The sequence below is a fragment of the Vanessa cardui genome, chromosome 6 (assembly GCF_905220365.1).
Source record: "Vanessa cardui chromosome 6, ilVanCard2.1, whole genome shotgun sequence".
Lineage (NCBI taxonomy): Eukaryota > Metazoa > Arthropoda > Insecta > Lepidoptera > Nymphalidae > Vanessa > Vanessa cardui.
The window spans coordinates 9,495,432-9,514,904 of NC_061128.1; the positions used below are offsets into that span (position 1 = coordinate 9,495,432).

A 19,473-nucleotide genomic window follows, 5' to 3' on the forward strand; every position below is an offset into this window, starting at 1 on the left:
TTGTATTCAAAACGTATAAAAATTATTTTGATCTTAAATTTCTCTTCATATAAAACCTATACAAATACAATATAACTGATTCGTCACGTACAGGAACCTATCGTCGTCATATATATAGGGTACAAAAGCGTATATGTCTGGACGAGCGGCTGCCAGCAGCATATAGTTCAGGAAGATACACTTTGAACTATTTTTCTATCACAAAGAAAATAAATTAGCACTTAATAAGATACTTGGCATGCCATTGAATAAACTCTTGTATTGTTTTTTTATACATAATCGTAAAAAAAATCTAATTAAATTATAAGTTTAAGGATGCTACTTTTCCAAAATGGAAAAAAATATTACAAAATTCACATCTTGCCATTGTCTTAAGATGAATAATATTTTTTGGCTTACTTTTCTCTATTATGTTCTATATTTTAAGTGTTCTTTTTAAATATTTGTTTATGTATGACGCCTTAATTGATTTATTTTACTAAAATTACAAAACTTTATAATTACAATAACATAATCTGTGGCAAAATAACACCGTCTTATTTTTTATTTAATTTTATTTTATTTAACAAAATGAAACTACAACAAATTAATTTGAAGCATTTAAGTCATCTCGAATATAATAACGAATAATATCAATAAAATTTTTATCAACTGTAAAACCGAGACTTGTAGCACGGGAGTAATCACACTGGATTGGAAAGCTTGCAACAATACGTTCAATCATTTCATCTTGCTCAAAATGCACTAACGACGCTGTTTGATCACCTGCTACTTCCCGCAACGCTTCAATCATTTCTCCAACCGATACGCATATGCCAGGTAAATTAATTACTCGCCATGAACCCAGAGCTTCTTCCGGAATCGTGGCTGCGTGTATTATATTCTGTACTACAGTACGGGGGCTTGTTAGGTACAGCTTTTGCGCCGTTCCAACCGGGCAAATACTCACTTTCCCATTTAGTGGTTCGCGTATTATCCCACTAGCAAACGATGTTACCGCTCGGTTTGCAGCGCCAGCCCTAACGCTTACCGTTGGTAGTCTTACTATTCGTGAATCGACATAACCGCGGCGAGCGTAATCATTTAAAAGTAGTTCACACATTGCCTTCTGGGAGCCATAAGAATTTTCGGGAGTGACAGCTGTTAGATCATTAATAACAGATGGAAGATTACCTCCAAATACTCCAATTGTACTTGTATACACGAATCGAAGATTTGGGGCCCGACGTCTTGCCGTTTCGACTAAAGCTCGAGTTGCATCGAAGTTAACACAAAGGCCGAGGTCGAGGTCAACTTCAGCTTGACCACTTAATACTGCAGCTAAATGGAATAATATATGACAATCGGGTTGAATGATTAGATCAGCCGCGGAAGGGTCAGCTAGATTAACTGATAGTGCTGTAACTCGTGGATCGTTATATGGAGATGGCTGATTTAAATCTATTAAAACTAGCCGCGCAACAGGTATCTTTGAATTATCTGCTAGTAACGCATTTGCTAATCGCGATCCTAAAAATCCTGCTGCACCGGTAATTACAACGTTCATTTTGCTGACGAACTCTTTACTAATAGTGCAAAATACAACTAGTTTCTAAATGAGTTGTTAACTTATAATTATTATTCGTGAGTTTATATCATTAAAAATAATAGTTTTGCCTCGCGATTTCGCCCTGGTTCAGTTTTAAATAGGTGTTGTAGCTCCCGACGTAAAAGATGTGATTATTATTAATAATATAAGTTACTGACATCCAACATATTTAATATGTGCAGTAGGTATCTATTATTTAGTTAGCTCGATCCCATAAGCTCATTTATTTTGTTTTCAAAACTCATTGGAATATGCAATTACCAGTGTCTAAAAAAATATGAAGCAATCCAAAACCAATTTTCATTCACGAACAGACATACACTCCTACAGATTTATTAAATGGTAAAAGATAAGATATAAATTTTAAGGTCAAAGGTGGAAATAAAAATATAATGATAACAGAAATGTATCAAATAACAAAAATAAATGAATACGAAATGATATTATATTTACTTTTACTCGAATTAAAATCAGTGGCGTATTTACTCTATGACCAAGGGGTAACGTGATCGGGGAGGCAGGGGGCAACCTAATCGCCGTTGGTATTCGTTAATTTTTGGTAATTTTATTGATTTGAATTGAACTTTTTTCTTATTTATATCTCGACAGACATGTTTGGGTCCTTGGTGCATTTTTAATTTTTATTTTTTAATTTTTGAGTGACTCCATTTTTCTATTAACAAAATGTGTGAATAACTTGAAATCAACAACAAACGAGTACTATTAATAACTTTAACCGTGAGTTACTATACTTCCGCTTACTAACAATATAAAATGATTAATATATCGTTTGCATTAATTTTAAGAAAAAGGTATGAAATGAATTTTCTAGAAATATATTTTGCTGGGGTCCTTTAAATTCTTCATTTTCAATACGAGCCACGCACGCTTTATAATTTCAGTAGATCATCAAGTACGTTACTAGAGTGTACATTTCAGGTACCTACGTACTTGATGATTGCTTGTATGGTCTAATTGCTAGATATAAGACCATAGATCCCTAAGTTTTCTGAGTCCAAAATCCTGATCGCGTCGATTAACATTTTATTGAGTTCTTCTTTTGAAAAATTCTCAGCTACTAAAGGACTTTTTAAATTGTGTAATAACAACAACCGCTTTACAGTAGTATACCTGAACTCCTATCGGTCTATGTATTTGCCGTTCCATCGGAGTTTTGAGGTTGAGAGAATAAATACTTGCACTTCGGTTTGGGACTTTGGTACACAATTATGCACTAAAATATATCTTGCGTAGTCGGCTGGTCTTTTTTGAGATTTATCGCTGTGACCAGAAACAGTCAGGAGTTAGGAAGACATATTATTTTAAAAAGTAGAGATATCATCAATAATGAGCTACCCTAGCATACATAATATGTAGTTTATGCAACTTTCTGATTTGTACTATTAAAAGCAACATCCATAAATGCTAAGACCATGATTCTTTCATTGTAATAATGAATATATTTAAAATTATATCGCGGGTGAATCCGCGAGGCACGGGGACAACATGTTGCCCTACAAATGTATCACTATAATACACAGGTACTCCAGTTTTATGGAGTACGTACCTACTCAGCCAGATATTGCAAATATTTTTTTAAAGCTGGTTTTTAATTTTTCATAATTATATATATTAAGCAACTTCTAATTTACTTTATAACTTACCTATACTTTTTACATTTTCGAATTAAATAATTTGACATGATCTATTATTGGTATGCAATAACATTACATTATAATATATTTAAGTTATAAAAGAGTTTTATTATAACTCCAAATACATACAAATAAATTATTTTTTAGAACTTCTATACATGCATTATGAAAATAATCTAATTATAATGCTTTATTAATTTGATATTCTGTTTTCTATTCTGTCAAACTTGACATTGATAAATTTTAGAGGACGTTTTGAGTTCACTGCTGTCATAAAGTTTTCTGTTTATTAAGTTAAGAGAGGGAATTAGAATTCAATTCAAATTTACCAATACCGATGTAATAAATAATAATAACGACTACATATGCACTAGATACTTCTTGCTAATGGTATAGTACTGTTTTAGGCTTTAAATAGTGCTGTATGCCGGCCAGTTAAAACCGATAATATATAGTGTAAGTAGTTTATTTTTAAATCATTTTCATGAATATGTGGTTTGTTTTTTATTAATTTGTGCGAGTTATTTTATATTTTTTTGTCGTACTTAACAACTTGTAACAACGTGTAGTTCTATTTAACTTTTTTGAATATATTTTTAGATTTTAATTGCATTTTATTTATAAACCTCAGATAACATATTTTTTTCTTAAAATAATGTTTTTTTTATTGTTGAATTGAAACCTTTTTAAAATGGAAAATAAGAGGAAATGTTTATCCTTAACATATATACATTAATGCCGATAATAAAATCCTTCTAATGAAATTGAACTGTAATGGAAGCATATCTGATAAATTAGCATGACAAAACTGGATTACATGAAACTGACTCTCAGTTCTCTTATCAAATATGCCATAATCATTTCATCTTAAGACATGATATTTTGTTGTTTATCCAAGCAAGCTGCAAAGAGATCATGCTTCAAGGTATACTACAATTTTTTTTAAAATTAAAATATTAGTTACCATGGAGTTACTGTATTTATATTTAATTTGTTTTCTTTTAAATAATTTAAATGATGATCAGCAAATGAGTCATCTAAGGGTAAATAAAGCCACTAGCTACGACTTATTTTGGCAGTCATTGTTGGCAGCACTGGCAAAATAACATCTAGGTCATTGTCTATTCTGCCCTTAAATATGTTTTGTAGGAGATTAAAATATTTAAATCTGTATGTATAAATTAATATTAAAATAAATAATATTAACTTAAATTTTATATTATTTTGTATAATTTAACAGAAATTGTAATCAACATTTTTTTTATTGATATAATCAAAAAATATTAGTCTCATAATTTCATCATGTAAAATATATAGGAATAAGAAGCAAAATTAATTTCGAAAAACAATATGTAATATTAGTTTTTATCATTTCATCATCCATCAACATTGTCGGATGTATCTTAGAGTCTCTTACAAATCTTATTGACTCACCGATGGTCCAAAACCTGATCATGTTGTTGAGGCTCCCCAAGTAGTATGGCATCCAGCTATTTTTCATCCACTGCACCATCGGTTAGTATTATGTGCAGCATCTTATCTCATTCCAATCTCTATTATACATATATACAAAAATATATATTTTGTAACTTTTGCACATTTAATCTGTAATAGATGTAATCTGTAACATTATAATGCAAATATTTTATAACTCATACATATATTTTTTTAATAATAGTTAAATAATTTAATGATAGCTCATATTCCAAAAATATATAGAATAATAATAATATATAATAAGATAGAACAAACTAAAAATCGTCATATCTTTGTCTATGTCACGTTTTTGTTACCGTCGCCGTCGAAAAATGCTGATACGATATTTATAGTATCACCACAAATATTGTAAGAACATCAACATGAGTGAATATTACGCTTGTTAAACGCTAGGCCAGTTTTTCTAATATTATAGCTCTAAAGACAACCTGTTAACCGCACAATTATAACGTCACATAAACACACAAAGGATATAATAGTCGTACGCATGAGATGATCGCTTTGTTTGAGGACGGGTTAGTTGCCAGCGAGAATCACAAAAGTGTGTAACCGTATCCCGAATGTGAGATCGTATTTTCCTTGTATCCCGCGGTTATAAAGGCAAGCTCAGTACGAATACTGCGACTGCAGCGTGTGCGCTCATGTCGTGCAGATCCGCACGTCATGCAGAAAATGCTTACTCGCGAGAAAAGCGACTACAGCCGAAAGGTGCACGAAAAGGCTGTCATCGAAAAGGTTACATAAGTCATTAAATTAAGAATTCCTATTTACATTGTATCAAATAATATATTTCGATTGCTAATTTAACTTGTAGTAGGAGTTTTTGATGACATTCGTTCTATGTATATTTTTATAACGGATTATTCCCGGTGTGTTACAGAGGCAGATGGCGGTGGAGCGGCGCGAGGCGCAGGAGGCGCGCGAGAGCGAGGCAGAGGCGCCCGTTGTGCGCACGCTCACACTCAACCACGGCGAACACCAGGATGCAACTCTTTTCCGGTATTTGAAATGGCATTAAAAAAATATTTTTAGGAAAATATATTTGTACTTATTCTCGTCAAACTTTAAAAACCATTCATTTTTTATTTTCAGATTTGAAAAAGGCTGCTATTTACAATTCTGCCCCGGACCAAGCTTACTCGGTCGCAAGGTCTTTCTCTACACCAATTATGTAGTCTCAGACAATCGTAAGTATTATTATCATCATGATGACTATGACAACGATGCTATGGTAAAACAATTTATTTGATGCTATTGCGTATCGTCGCAGCGGAAGAGAAGGGCGAACAGGGCGAGCAGGGGGAGTTCGTGCGCAATCAATACTACGGACTGGAGTGGAAACGTGAGAACGCAAACGAGACACTCGGCTCGGGTCTGCTTCAGACTGACACCGATACTTACTGCGAGCTTCGTCTTGCACGCGCTGGATCCTTCCACTACTACTTCGTATATGACAGCCCGTCAGTGCATTTACTTAATCACAATCCTTCATCACCAATCGGACTGTATCGCTGAATGTATCCGTACCGTTTTTAGGGAGTCGCGCGTGGGCCCCCAAGGCTCAGGTTGGTTCCACGTAGCGCCCACACTATCGGCGGGCGGCTCGCACGTGCCGCTCGATGGTGTCATGTGTCAGACTGTGTTGTCCAAGTGCCTCGGGCCGTTGCCGCGCTGGTTGCGCGTGCTGCGTGTCGCGCACGAGGCCGGCTACAACATGATACACTTCACACCCGTACAGGTGCGATCATCGCATTATCTTGTGAGATATCTTGTAACTGCATAATCGAATGAAGACTTGGTGTTGCAGGAGCTGGGCGCCTCAAATTCGAGCTACAGTATCGCTAACCAGCTCCGCGTCGACCCGCGCTTTAATGACGTGAATTCCGGTCGCGAGGCGACGTTCGCTGACATCGAAAATATCGTCGCCAAGATGCGCAGTGACTGGAAGGCGAGTGGAGTCCGCACAGCTTTCCCCGATCGGCTGAGTTAATATCTAATCTAAAATGGACATCTATTGCAGATGTTGTCGATATGCGACGTAGTACTGAACCACACTGCTAACGAGACGCCGTGGCTAGCGGAGCATCCAGAGGCGACGTACAATTGCTACAACTGTCCACACCTGCGGCCGGCAGCACTGCTGGACGCGGTGCTCGCCAGACTCAGCGACGACGTCGCGCGCGGCGCACTCGAGCCGGCCGTGCCGAGACGCGTCACGCAACACGACCATATCGAGGTTAGCGTTCACCATGGAATCCGTGCCTTGTGTTTTTCATTTTAGTAGCTTTATATACAGAATATGGAGCCGAGATGGCCCAGTGGTTAGAACTCGTGCATCTTAACCGATGATTTCGGGTTCAAACCCAGGCAAGCACCACTATATACAAGTGCTTAATTTGTGTTTATAATTCATCTCGTGCTCGGCGGTGAAGGAAAACATCGTGAGGAAACCTGCATGTGTCTAGTTTCATTGAAATTCTGACACATTTGCATTCCACCAACCCGCATTGGAACAGCGTGGTGGAATATGTTCCAAGCCCTCTCCGTAATGAGAGAGGAGGCCATTAGCCCAGCAGTGGGACATTTACAGGCTGTTACTTTACTTTACTTTATATACAGAATGGCTGCACGGTAGCGTCGGTAGCTAGTCAGGCGGACCTACATCTAGTTCTGTCATCTAAATCTTTTCCCTCTTGCGCAGGCGATTCGGCACATACTGCAGACGCAGAGAATCCCGGAGGCGCGGTTGCACGAGATGTTCACATGTGACGTGGACGACACCGTGCAGAAATTCTACTACATGGCACGCAACAAGTTAGTTTCGGAGGTAGTGTCGTATTGCCTCGTCTTGAGCAGAGCGCGTGTGACATTCTGCGTCTTGCAGGGTGCCGCCCGTGAAGGGTGTTGGTGAGGGTGCGCGTGACGCACTACGACTGACCCCCGACCCCCAGCGCCGCCGCTGCGCCGCAACCGTCGACCTCGACCTTGCGTTGCAGATCTATAATGTTTACAGGTTGGACGCTCCCTTATATTTGTCAACAGGCAAAATAAATAAATCTTTTGACGAGAAAAATATATCGGAATGGTTTGAACAGATGGTGTGTACGCTCATTTTCATTCGATATTGTTCAATCAAAAATATCAGACCTATTTTACTAGAAGAAAGTGGAAAGATAATTTATCTTATTTATCTTTCCTCAGCAGTAAGAATTCAGTACTTTTATGAGCTTGTATGATATCTAGATTTTGAAATGACGTAATAATTAATTATTATTTTGAAAAAAATATGCGAGACGTATGTTAAATAATTATGTATAAAAAATTATGTATTATTTAAGTTACACCATTCTTTTAGTAAGAAACCTCGTAGAACAATTATTATACGAAGTATATTGTTGTAGATTTTGAATATAAGCTTCGATCTCTCGCAGATCTGACTGTTACGATGAGGAGTCGCGGTTGAAGAGGTCGTGCGAGGAGTTGCGACGTAGACTCGAGCAGCTTAACGAGGCGGCGGCTGACTGCATGCGCGACCACCTCTGCGCTGCCCTCGATAATTGCGTGGCTGGCATGCGGTGCGCCTCTTTGCTACTTTGCCATCATCAGTGAATGGAGAAGACTTAGTCTAACAAATTTACTGTTACAGATATTTCCGACTCCAGTCCGACGGGCCAAAGATCGAGGAGGTGAGCGCCAAAAATCCTTTGGTACCTAGGTGAGTGCGGGCAACGGTGGGTATTTGTTTTTTTTTTTTTTATTTATTCGTTTAGCATGATACAAAATAGCAACAAATTATTATAGTACAGCATAAGTTTTATAAACTTTACCGTGTACCACAGTCACCGTATTTTATTTATATAAAGAAATATCAATAAAAAAAAAATAATAAGAAAGAGAACAAAAATAGGGTAGGCAAAGAAAATTATACAAAACAGATAAATTAGAAGCGACAAACACTCTAATCATCCAATCATTATGACGCAAGATGAAAACAATACGATCCGGTCGTCCCGCCTAGTGTATTGTACAGGCTGTTACAAACAATCCAAATTTACTTTATGATTGAAAGTTTTACAAAATGAATATAAGTAATTTTAATTAATTAATTAAAATTTAATAAGTGATTTTTAAGTTTACTTTTGATATTTTCTTTATTAAGTTCTCTTGTTAATGTTATAGGTAATTTATTTATTAATTCTGGAACCATAATGTTCGTTTTCGTTTTGAACTAAGTGTGCACAGCGGCTAGTGACACTAGTACTGTATCGCAGGTATTTCACGTTCCCGAGTGCGGTTGGCTCACTGGCGGATATGGAAGCAATAATCTACGGCGAGGCTGGCCGTTTGGTAATGGCACACAACGGTTGGGTGATGAATGCGGACCCCCTCCAAGACTTCGCAGCTCGCGAGCACGACGGACGCGTCTACATTCGTCGTGAGCTGATTGCGTGGGGAGACAGTGTTAAACTCAGGTGCGTATGAAGAATCTCGAAAATTTAACTCTTGTTCGACGCTATTGTTACCTCATCCTATCCTATTATCCTTCGCAGGTATGGAGACAAGCCGGAAGATAGTCCTTTCCTTTGGGGGCAGATGCGCGAGTACGTTGAGTTGACAGCTGAAGTTTTTGACGGTGTCCGACTCGATAATTGTCACTCGACGCCCTTACACGTAAGACTTTACCTCTCTCTCTCTACCTTATATTATTTTGTTCTATTTAATTAATCATTTATTAACATAAGAATTAATAACATTAAATGCTTAAATATATACAAATGTGAACAAAAACTCATCATCAATCATCATCAACAGCCTATTTTTGTCCACTGTTGGACATAGGCCTCTCCCAGTGCACGCCACTGTGGTCTTTCTCCGGCTACTCGCATCCAGCTCCTGCCTGCCGCCTTGCGTATATCGTCACTCCACCGTGCCTGAGGACGTCCTACACTACGTTTGCCGAGACGCGGTCTCCACTCTAGAACACGTTTTCCCCAACGGTTGTCGGTTCTACGACAAATATGACCAGCCCACTGCCACTTCAGCTTACTAATCCGGTGGGCTATGTCGATGACTTTGGTTCTTTGACGGATAACCTCATTTCTGATGCGATCCCTCAAAGAAACGCCGAGCATAGCCCTTTCCATAGCACGCTGAGCGACTTTAAGTTGGTGGACCAGCCTTGTCGTGAGTGTCCACGTTTCGGCTCCGTATGTCATGACGGGTAGGACGCACTGATTGAAGACTTTCGTCTTAAGGCACTGTGGGATCGACGATGTTAGGATTCGACGTAACTTCCCAAACGCTGCCCAACCCAGCTGAATTCTTCTATTCACCTCGTCCTCAAGGTTGTTTCTACCTAATCGCAGAGTCTGCCCGAGGTAGACATATTTTTGAACAACTTCGAGAACGGTACCGTGTATCGTAGTCGGTTCCGGTAGAACATGTTCATTGAACATGACCTTGGTTTTATCCAAGTTCATCCGTAGGCCGATACGCATAGAAGAATCAGCCAGCTCGTTCAGCATTTGTTGTAGGTCCTGCAGCGTTTCTGCCACGATGACGATGTCGTCTGCGAATCTCAAGTGAGAGATGTATTCGCCATTGATGTTAATGCCACGTCCTTTCCAGTTCAGCGTCTTGAACATATCCTCCATTGCATTAGTGAACAATTTGGGGGAAATAACGTCCCCTTGTCTCACTCCTCGATGCAATGGTATGGGATTTGTTTGCTGATTTTGTACTCGGACGGACATGGTGGCAGCTTCGTAGAGACATCTCATCACTTGGATGTATCGCCAATCAACTTGGCAACGCTGCAGGGACTCCAGAACAGCCCAGATTTCAACCGAGTCAAAGGCCTTCTCATAGTCCACGAATGCAAGACACAGGGGCCGATTATACTCATGGGACTTCTGTATAATCTGCCGCACTGTATGGATGTGGTCTATGGTGCCGTATCCGGTCCGAAACCCGGCCTGCTCCGGGGGTTGGAATTCGTCGAATCTTCGCGCAAGACGGTTCGTGATCACTCTTGAAAACAGCTTATAGACATGGCTCAGTAGGGATATGGGACGATAGTTCTTCAGCAGGGTTTTGTCTCCCTTTTTGAAGAACAGGACGACCACACTCCTACTCCACGCCTCCGGAGTTCTCCCTTCGAAGAGGACAGAGTTAAAAAGCGTCTGAAGTTCCCTAAGTACCGGTTTACCTCCCGCTTTTAATAGCTCTGTGGTAACGCCGTCCTCTCCAGGGGCTTTTCCATTTTTAAGCTGTCCAAGAGCAGTCTCGATTTCGCCAATACTGACTTCAGGCAGGTCTTCGGAGAAATGGCGTGTTAATGTAGCTCTAGGATCCTCATTTTCGGGATCAGGTCGAGATGCATGCGATGCGTATAACCGGCCGTAGAAGTCCTCTACTTCCGAAAGTACTGCCGGCTTAGAAGAAACGACTTCTCCACTTGCTGTGGTCAACTTCGTCAGGTGGCTCCTTCCAAGAGATTGTACGAACACCTTAGACCCCCGATTCTGCTCAATAGCTCTTTTTATTGCAAGAGTATTGGAGCACCGGAGGTCGTGTCGTACGCGCCTGCTGATCTCTTGGTTTAATTGCCGTTTCTCTGACGAAGTGACAGGTGGGTTTTCACGTCGTTTCTTCATGAGCCCCAAAGTCTCTTCCGAAAGGTTCGACTTCCTGCCCTTACGCTGCATGCCACAATATCTCGTGCCTTCTTCCCTGAGAATTCGAACTACATTTTCGAGGTTCTGGTTTACGTCCGTTGTGGTTTCCACGGCAGCGAATCGGTTCTCCAGGATTGACTGGAATGTTTCAGATCCCGCAATGGTTTGGAGCAGCTTTGGTCGGAGCGTGGACTTCATCAGACGGGCGCGCTCGGCCTTAAAATTGATATTCAGAGAGCCTCGGAGGAGTCGGTGATCACTACCGGTATTGAACCTGTTAATCACTGAGACGTCTCTGAATATATGCCTCTTGTCCGTCATTATGAAGTCGATCTCGTTTTTCGTCATAGTGTCGGGGCTTTGCCACGTCCACTTCCTTTGCGGCTGCTTCTTGAAGAAGGAGTTCATCAAGAAGAGCCCCTCCCGTTCGAGGAAGTTGACAAGCATTTGCCCCCTATGATTCCTGCTTCCAAGTCCATGGGGTCCTACTACCGATTCGCTGCAGTTCTGTACTCCCACTTTAGCGTTGAAGTCCCCCATGACAACGTTGTAGTGGGTTTTCGTGGTGAAGTGGAGGGCCCTCGATATGTCATCGAATAATTCTTCCACTTCATCGTCCGAGTGTGTCGAGGTCGGTGCGTACGCTTGCACCACCTTGAGGCTGTACCTCTCGGTGAGCTTTATAATGAGGTACGCTACCCTGTTCGACACACTGGAGATTTCCACCACGTTGTCAACTAGGGACTTATTTACCAGAAACCCAACGCCACCTTGGGATTGTTGGTCACCCTCTCGGAAGTACATTAGGTGGCCTGATTCGAGGGTTACGGTGTCCTCTCCCTCTCTACGGACTTCACATAGCCCTAATATGTGCCACCTAATTTTCCCAAGTTCTACCTCAAGTTGCGCTAGATGCGAGTCAAGCCGTAGCGTGCGTCCGTTGTACGTCGCAAGGGTCAGTCGGTTGTGGTGGCCTCCCGTAGCCCGGTGATTCTTAGCACCCCCCTAAAAACTAGTTACTGTATAAATCTTGACCGCGTGGAATGGTGGCAAGAATGCTTGCAGCATTTCCCCGTTGAATCGCAATTCCGATTCTCAGGGCAAAAAACGAACCTGCCCTTCTCTCACCAGTAAATTATATAATTAATTGAATTATATAAAACTTTTAACATATTCAGTATATAAATGCAAAACTGAGGACAAATAAAAAAAAAGAAACTAACCTTGATATAATTAAAAAAAGCAAATTAAGGAACAATGTTAATATTATTATTTTTATTGTTAATTTTTGTGCCATGATATATGTGTCAAAAGTATTTATCAAAAGCACATACCAGGTCGCAGAGTACATGCTGGACTGTGCGCGAAACGTGAAGCCGGATCTGTATGTAGTCGCTGAGCTGTTTACGAACTCGGACCACGTTGACAACATCTTCGTGAACCGCCTCGGAATCACGTCGCTCATAAGAGGTAACACAGCCAAGATAAAAGTAAAGTAAAGTAACAGCCTGTAAATTCCCACTGCTGGGCTAAAGGCCTCCTCTCCCTTTTTAAGGGGAAGGTTTGGAACATATTCCACCACGCTGTTCCAATGCGGGTTGGTGGAATACACATGTGGCAGAATTTCTATGAAATTTGTCACATGCAGGTTTCCTCACGATGTTTTCCTTCACCGCTGAGCACGAGATGAATTATAAAGACAAATTAAGCACATGAATTAGCGGTGCTTGCCGGGGTTTGAACCCGCAATCATCGGTTAAGATGCACGCGTTCTAACCACTGGGCCATCTCTGCTCTTCAGCCAAGATACACTGATTTAATTATAACTTAAGCTTTTGTTGCTGAACTAAGGGAACATAGGATGGAAGCCAATTTTCAATTTATTTTTATTATTCAGCCAAACAAAGAACTCATTTCATGACAATATTTAGAAATTTATAGGTATATGAAAGGCCAGGAGGGCTTTCACCAGAAGAAGGGCCTTCACCAGAACTCATTTTATTTAGAGCGGGTAGATGGGCGTGGTAAAATAAACGATCCAGTCCAAAATGTTAATTACAATTTAATAATCACTGTAGTCACAGGAATAGTTCGAATACACAGCACTTTCACATAAAAATCAACTAAGATAGTTTAAACAAAACGGCAATATGGCGGCAATCACAGCGATTCGTCATAAGTGTGGTGAACGGGCGCCGTCTCGTTTTTTTAAGATGGCTGCTCGCCTCCAACGACAATGACGCTTCGCTAGGTTGACAGCTTGTCAACCTGATATAGGACGGAAACGCCGTCATATATATAAATAAATATAAATATAAATATGAGACAACATCACATACATTACTCTGATCCCAATGTAAGTAGCTAAAGCACTTGTGTTATGGAAATCAGAAGTAACGACGGTACCACAAACACCCAGACCCAAGACAACATAGAAAACTAATGGTAATCTACATCGAATCGGCCGGGAATCGAACCCGGGACCTCAGAGTGGCGTACCCATGAAAACCGGTGTACACACCACTCGACCATGGAGGTCGTCGTATATAGGTGTTTATATTTGAAAAGCGATGCTGAGAAATGTTACTAATATCGTCGACATGCCTTTGACTACCACTACCACGAGTTCACCGAGTGACAGAACTGAGCATCCGTCTCTTGTTGCAGAGGCGTTGAGCGCGTGGGACTCTCACGAGCAGGGCCGCTTGGTGCACCGCTTTGGCGGGCGCGCTGTGGGCGCATTCCTGCGCGCGCCTCGCCGCCTCGCAGTGCCGCGCGTCGCGCACGCCGTGCTCCTCGACCTCACGCACGACAACCCCTCACCACTCGAGAAGAGGTATGCTCGCCACCATTCCGACAATATTATGGTAGTTATTATGGTAGTATTTGATTATTGACGATTCAAAAACGCTTCATTGTGAGGTTTACTTGAATAAAATTGATTTGATTTGATTTGAAAAAAACATCGATATTGCTCGGGATAGTTACCTGTACCCTTAGTACGAGTTTGACAGTTAACTTCATGTAATTTACTTTCGGTTTTCTTTTCATACAAATCCTATCAGCGCCCCAAGCGTAAACGCAGAGGAACTAAAATCGGCAGTACGAGTTTTTATTACTAACGTTATCGACTTCGAAGTCGAAATAACGCGCGGTTTTCGACATTTTGGTAGTACGAGTAACACTGTGCGGTTTTCGAATTCACAGGAGCGTGTTCGACATGCTGCCGTCGGCCGCACTCGTGGCGATGGCTTGCTGTGCGACGGGCAGTACGCGCGGCTACGATGAGCTGGTACCCCACCACGTGAGTATCGCTTTACGCAGGCCGGCATGGAAGCAGGTGGCGATGACCCTAACCATTTAAATAAAACAAGTTATTACGGATTTTAATCGCGTATATTAATTATTTTGGACATCCCGACGTTTCGAGCACTTTACAGCGTTCGTGGACACGGCTGACGAATAATATACGCGATTAAAATCCGTAATAACTAGTTTTATTTAAATGTGTAATAATCGCGAAAATTTAAGACAACATTATGTGACCCTAACCATGTTGGTGTATTTGCAGATTCACGTTGTTGATGAGACGCGACTGTATGCGGAGTGGGGGGAGACCGAGGCGGACGAGGGTTTGGAGGGGCGGGTGTGTGGCGGGGCGGGGCTGCTGGCTGCGCGACGCGCACTGAACGCGCTGCACGTAGAGTTGGCCGCCGCCGGTTACAGCGAGGTCGGCTTTATTTATAACCTGATGATGTGCTATAATAGCATGTACTTTTATTTTACTTACTATGATTTCTTGTAGGTTTACGTTGACCAAATGGACGCCGACGTAGTAGCGGTGACTAGACACGAACCTCTCTCTAGGAAGGTGAGGACGACGTTTCAATATGTACTTATGATACTGTTTTGTTTAATGATTAGTATTTAAGAAATGTATTTTACTGCAGTCGGTGATTATGGTGGCTTTCACTGCCTTCACCTCACCGGACGCATCGTTCAGTGGACGCTACGTGAAACCTTTACGGTTCGAAGGGCAACTTGACGAAATAATACTCGAGGCCGGTCTTCGACACAAGGATTACAGGTGACCTAATCACCGGTAAATAACTATGAGACTCTAAATAAGCTTCATTGACACAAATTATGTTGTTTGTTACAGAAATACGGGACGCGTATTCCAGCCGCCTGGTGCGTTCACCCGACACTCGCAGTACATTAATGGACTGAGCGAATATGAGTCACATGTGCGATGTGGCGTCCCGCTTGCACAGTCGTCCGTGTTCGCCTCCGAGCGCCGCGAGGGGCCGCTGACTGTGCTTGAGTTCCATTCGCTACCACCCGGCACTATCGTCGCCGTACGGGTGTCCCCGCACGCACCGCAGGTTGGATTCCTTCCCCATGCCTAACTGCGCGAAATTAAATCAATGCCTTTGAATCTTAAATATACCCGAACGGGCATCGATTTGAATTTAACGAAACGAAGACGACCTCTATGGTCGAGGGGTGTGTACACCGGTTTTCATGGGTACGCCACTCTGAGGTCCCGGGTTCGATTCCCGGCCGAGTCGATGTAGATTACCATTAGTTTTCTATGTTGTCTTGGGTCTGGGTGTTTGTGGTACCGTCGTTACTTCTGATTTCCATAACACAAGTGCTTCAGCTACTTACATTGGCATCAGAGTAATGTATGTGATGTTGTCTCATATTTATTATTATAAAGTAACGAAAGGTACTTTTTCGTCTGCAGGCCACCGCCCTCTCCTCGCTGCGGCGTACGGTGGCTGCGCTGCACGCGGGACGACCCGATCCACTCGGCCTTGGGCCGGCACTCGCCGAGCTGGACCTCGCAGACTTCAATGCTCTTCTGTACTGCTGCGAGCCCGAGGAGCGTGAGCGATGCGGTGGCGGTGCCTACGACGTGCCCGGACATGGACCGCTCGTGTACGCCGGCCTGCAGGGCGTGCTGTCGTTGCTCGATGAAGTGGCGCCGCGCGACGACCTCGGCCACCCGCTGTGCGACAACCTGCGCGCTGGCGACTGGCTGCTCGAGTACCAGTGGCGTCGCCTCGAAAGCGATCCGAGGCTAGTAGCAGTCGGCGCGCGCTACCGAGAAGTACTGCGCGTGGTGGCCGAGCTGCCGCGTTTCCTTGTGCCCGCGTATTTCGAGGCAGTGATGCGTGGCTTGCACGCGGGCGTGGAACGCGCGGCACTCTCTCGCATGAGCGGTGCGGCACGGGGCTGCAGTCTGTCGCGCGCACTCGCTCTAACCAGCGTGCAGCTGGCGGGCTCGGTGCCGTCAGCGCGGCTGCCAGCGCTGTCTCCGGCGTTACCTCCGCCGCGGCCCGCGCACTCGGTGTCGTTGTCGGCCGGCCTGCCGCACTTCGCCGTCGGTTACATGCGCTGCTGGGGTCGCGACACCTTCATCGCGTTGCGTGGCAATTTTCTGCTCACTGGCCGTTTTCAGGTACGTCCGAAGGACGCACTTTCAGCTTTGACAACATGACGCGACCGTAGTTTCTACTAATGATTTTCGTTTTGTAGGATGCTCGTTACCACATCCTCGGTTTTGCGGCGTGTCTCAGACATGGACTCATTCCGAATTTACTCGACGGAGGCCGAAATGCGCGTTTTAATTGTCGCGATGCAGTTTGGTGGTGGTTGCAGAGCATAAAACAGGTAAACGATCTAATGGCATATTAAACAATAATTTACATCATTTCATATAGTTTATCATTTTTATACATTTTTTTATGAAAATATTTCAGTACTGCACCGAAGCGCCTCAGGGATACGCGTTGCTGACGGATCCTGTATCGCGAATATTTCCCAAAGATGATAGCGATCCTGCACCCCCCGGCGCCGCAGACCAGCCTTTGCACGACGTCATGCAGGAGGCTCTCGACGTTCATTTCCAGGTAGTCCAGTAAATTTTATCTAAATCGTTGTTTAGGTTTAATCAATGTTCAAGTTTGTCAATCAATGTACATTTTGCGTACCAACTTCGGTCGAGGTGATAGTAGCGTTGAAAAAATTAGGACTTTTGATTATAGATAGGTTATTTGATTTTATAATAAAATTCAACAGAGTATTTTAGATTTATAGTTAGTTATATTAAATTATTCAGCTTCATTGAGATTATTATCTTTCACAGGGTCTCGTTTTCCGCGAGCGCAACGCTGGTCGGCAGATAGACGCGCACATGTCCGATAAAGGTTTCAACCTGCAAATCGGCGTGGATCCGGAAACGGGTTTCCCGTTCGGAGGTAACGACGCCAACTGCGGCACGTGGATGGACAAGATGGGGTCGTCCGAAGCGGCCGGCACTCGCGGCAAACCGGCTACGCCCCGCGACGGGAGCGCGGTGGAGCTTGTAGCGCTCGCGTACAGCGCCGCGTCGTGGCTGGCGACGCAGCAGCGTGCCGGGCGCTATCCCTATCCTGGCGTGGCGCGCAGACATCGCGATGGCTCCCTTACGGCGTGGACCTTCGCGCAGTGGGCTGACCGCATCCATCGTTCCTTCGAGCGACACTTCTGGGTGCCGGCCGCGCCTTCAGCGGCCGACGCGCGCCCCGACCTTGTTCACCGTCGCGCCATCTATAAAGATACGCATGGCGCCACGCGGCCCTGGGCGGACTACCAGCTTCGCTGTAACTATCCCGTTGCAATGGCAGTTGCACCCGATCTCTTCGACCCGAAACACGCCTGGCTCGCCCTCGATAGCGTCGAGCGACTTCTGCTCGGTCCGCTCGGTGTGAAGACTCTCGATCCGGCCGACTGGGCATATCGGAGCGACTACGACAACTCTAACAACAGCGACGATCCAAGCGTTGCACACGGATTCAACTATCACCAAGGCCCCGAGTGGGTGTGGCCGATCGGCTTCTATCTACGAGCCCGCCTCGCATTCGCTCATGAGAACGGACAATATGCAAAGACGATCGCGTCCGTCTACGCAGCGCTGGCGCCCCACGTGGCCGAAATACGTTCATCGCCCTGGCGCGGTTTGCCTGAATTAACTAATGCTAGTGGCGCCTTCTGCGCCGACTCGTGTCGCACGCAGGCATGGAGCTCGGGCTGCGTGCTTGAGGTGCTGCATGAGCTCGAGCTAGCGCGTCGCACGCGTCCCCTCCCCGCCGACTGACGGCCCCTCCGCGGCCGCCCGCGCCGCGTGCGCCACGCGCCGCGCTCACCTTCACCACGCCGACTATACGCCGAGCCATACGAGCGCCCGCCCCCGCCCGTACGCCGCGCCGCCGCCCTGCGTCGCCTGCTGCCACGTCGCCGTCGCGCCCGCACTTCGCGTCTCTCGCGCGTCGTCTATAACTTACTGCCAGCCGCCCGCGTCGGCGCGCTGTCCACGGTCGTGTACAGCGACCGCTACTTCCGCTACGGTCTGCCCCTTCGCGTGATGCCGCCCGCTTCTCCGCGTGCTCGCGCTCATCACGTGCCACTGCGCGCGCCTCCGCCGACACAGGCGCCACGCGCCGGCGTATTGCTGGATGCGAGTTCCTCGATCCCCCGTCTCTCACCTCGCTACGCTCCGCTGCGTCGTGGTCGGCGGGATCTACCTCGCATTTTCGCGCCGTCGCTAGAGACTCGTCCTGGCGAGTCTGCCCCAGGCGAGTATCCCGCAAGATACCTTCCGCTCGATTATCGTCAACCGGCGGAGGGCGTCGAGCCGCTCGGCACGCGGTTGTCTGCCGCTGAGCGTAGGTGGCGTCGTGAATCACCGACGAGTCGGCGTACTTCCGCGACTGAGTCGGCACCGCGCCCCGAGTTCGCGTTACCGGACGAGGCGCCGTCCCCGTCACGGCCACCGAGCGCAGCGCCGTCCGCTGACGAGCGTTCATACGGCGTATCGAGGGAGTCGCAAGTGTCGGGCGCTTATGCGACTTATGAGGCGTACGGCGCACCAACAAAGGAGGAGGTGCAAAGGCCGCGGGGTGTGAGCGCGGTGCTTCGCCGCAAGGTTCTGAATACGGAACGATACAACAACGGTGCGCGGCGACGTGGGTCGCGTGCGCAGCGGGCGGCGGTGCGCGCACTGCTCGCC

At 44.6% G+C, this 19,473-nt stretch overlaps 2 protein-coding genes across 2 annotated transcripts; one reads left to right on the plus strand and one right to left on the minus strand.

Annotated features, from left to right (window-relative positions):
- Positions 1–113: 113 nt before the first annotated feature.
- On the minus strand, positions 114–1,609 carry LOC124530671 (D-erythronate dehydrogenase-like). The gene has a single exon (XM_047104922.1). It carries the CDS (start codon positions 1,544–1,546, stop codon positions 587–589), a length of 960 nt encoding a protein of 319 aa, XP_046960878.1. The 5' UTR covers positions 1,547–1,609; the 3' UTR covers positions 114–586.
- Positions 1,610–5,369: 3,760 nt separating this feature from the next.
- On the plus strand, positions 5,370–18,561 carry LOC124530672 (glycogen debranching enzyme). Its single transcript, XM_047104923.1, has 24 exons — positions 5,370–5,475; positions 5,621–5,739; positions 5,833–5,927; positions 6,011–6,200; positions 6,277–6,478; positions 6,548–6,688; positions 6,761–6,976; positions 7,442–7,554; positions 7,625–7,753; positions 8,172–8,315; positions 8,387–8,455; positions 9,012–9,212; positions 9,291–9,411; positions 12,755–12,887; positions 14,085–14,253; positions 14,625–14,721; positions 14,989–15,147; positions 15,223–15,288; positions 15,368–15,504; positions 15,580–15,802; positions 16,168–16,884; positions 16,962–17,096; positions 17,186–17,335; positions 17,572–18,561. Exons 1-24 carry the CDS (start codon positions 5,404–5,406, stop codon positions 18,559–18,561), a joined length of 4,788 nt encoding a protein of 1,595 aa, XP_046960879.1. The 5' UTR covers positions 5,370–5,403.
- The last annotated feature ends 912 nt before the right edge of the window (positions 18,562–19,473 follow it).

Coding starts and splice junctions, on each gene's coding strand:
- LOC124530671 (XM_047104922.1), bottom strand. CDS start 1,546: ATGAACGTTGTAATTACCGGTGCAGCAGGATTTTTAGGATCGCGATTA.
- LOC124530672 (XM_047104923.1), top strand. CDS start 5,404: ATGCAGAAAATGCTTACTCGCGAGAAAAGCGACTACAGCCGAAAGGTG. Junction 7,754..8,171: donor CAGATCTATAATGTTTACAG/GTTGGACGCTCC, acceptor GATCTCTCGCAG/ATCTGACTGTTACGATGAGG. Junction 17,097..17,185: donor GGTTGCAGAGCATAAAACAG/GTAAACGATCTA, acceptor AAAATATTTCAG/TACTGCACCGAAGCGCCTCA.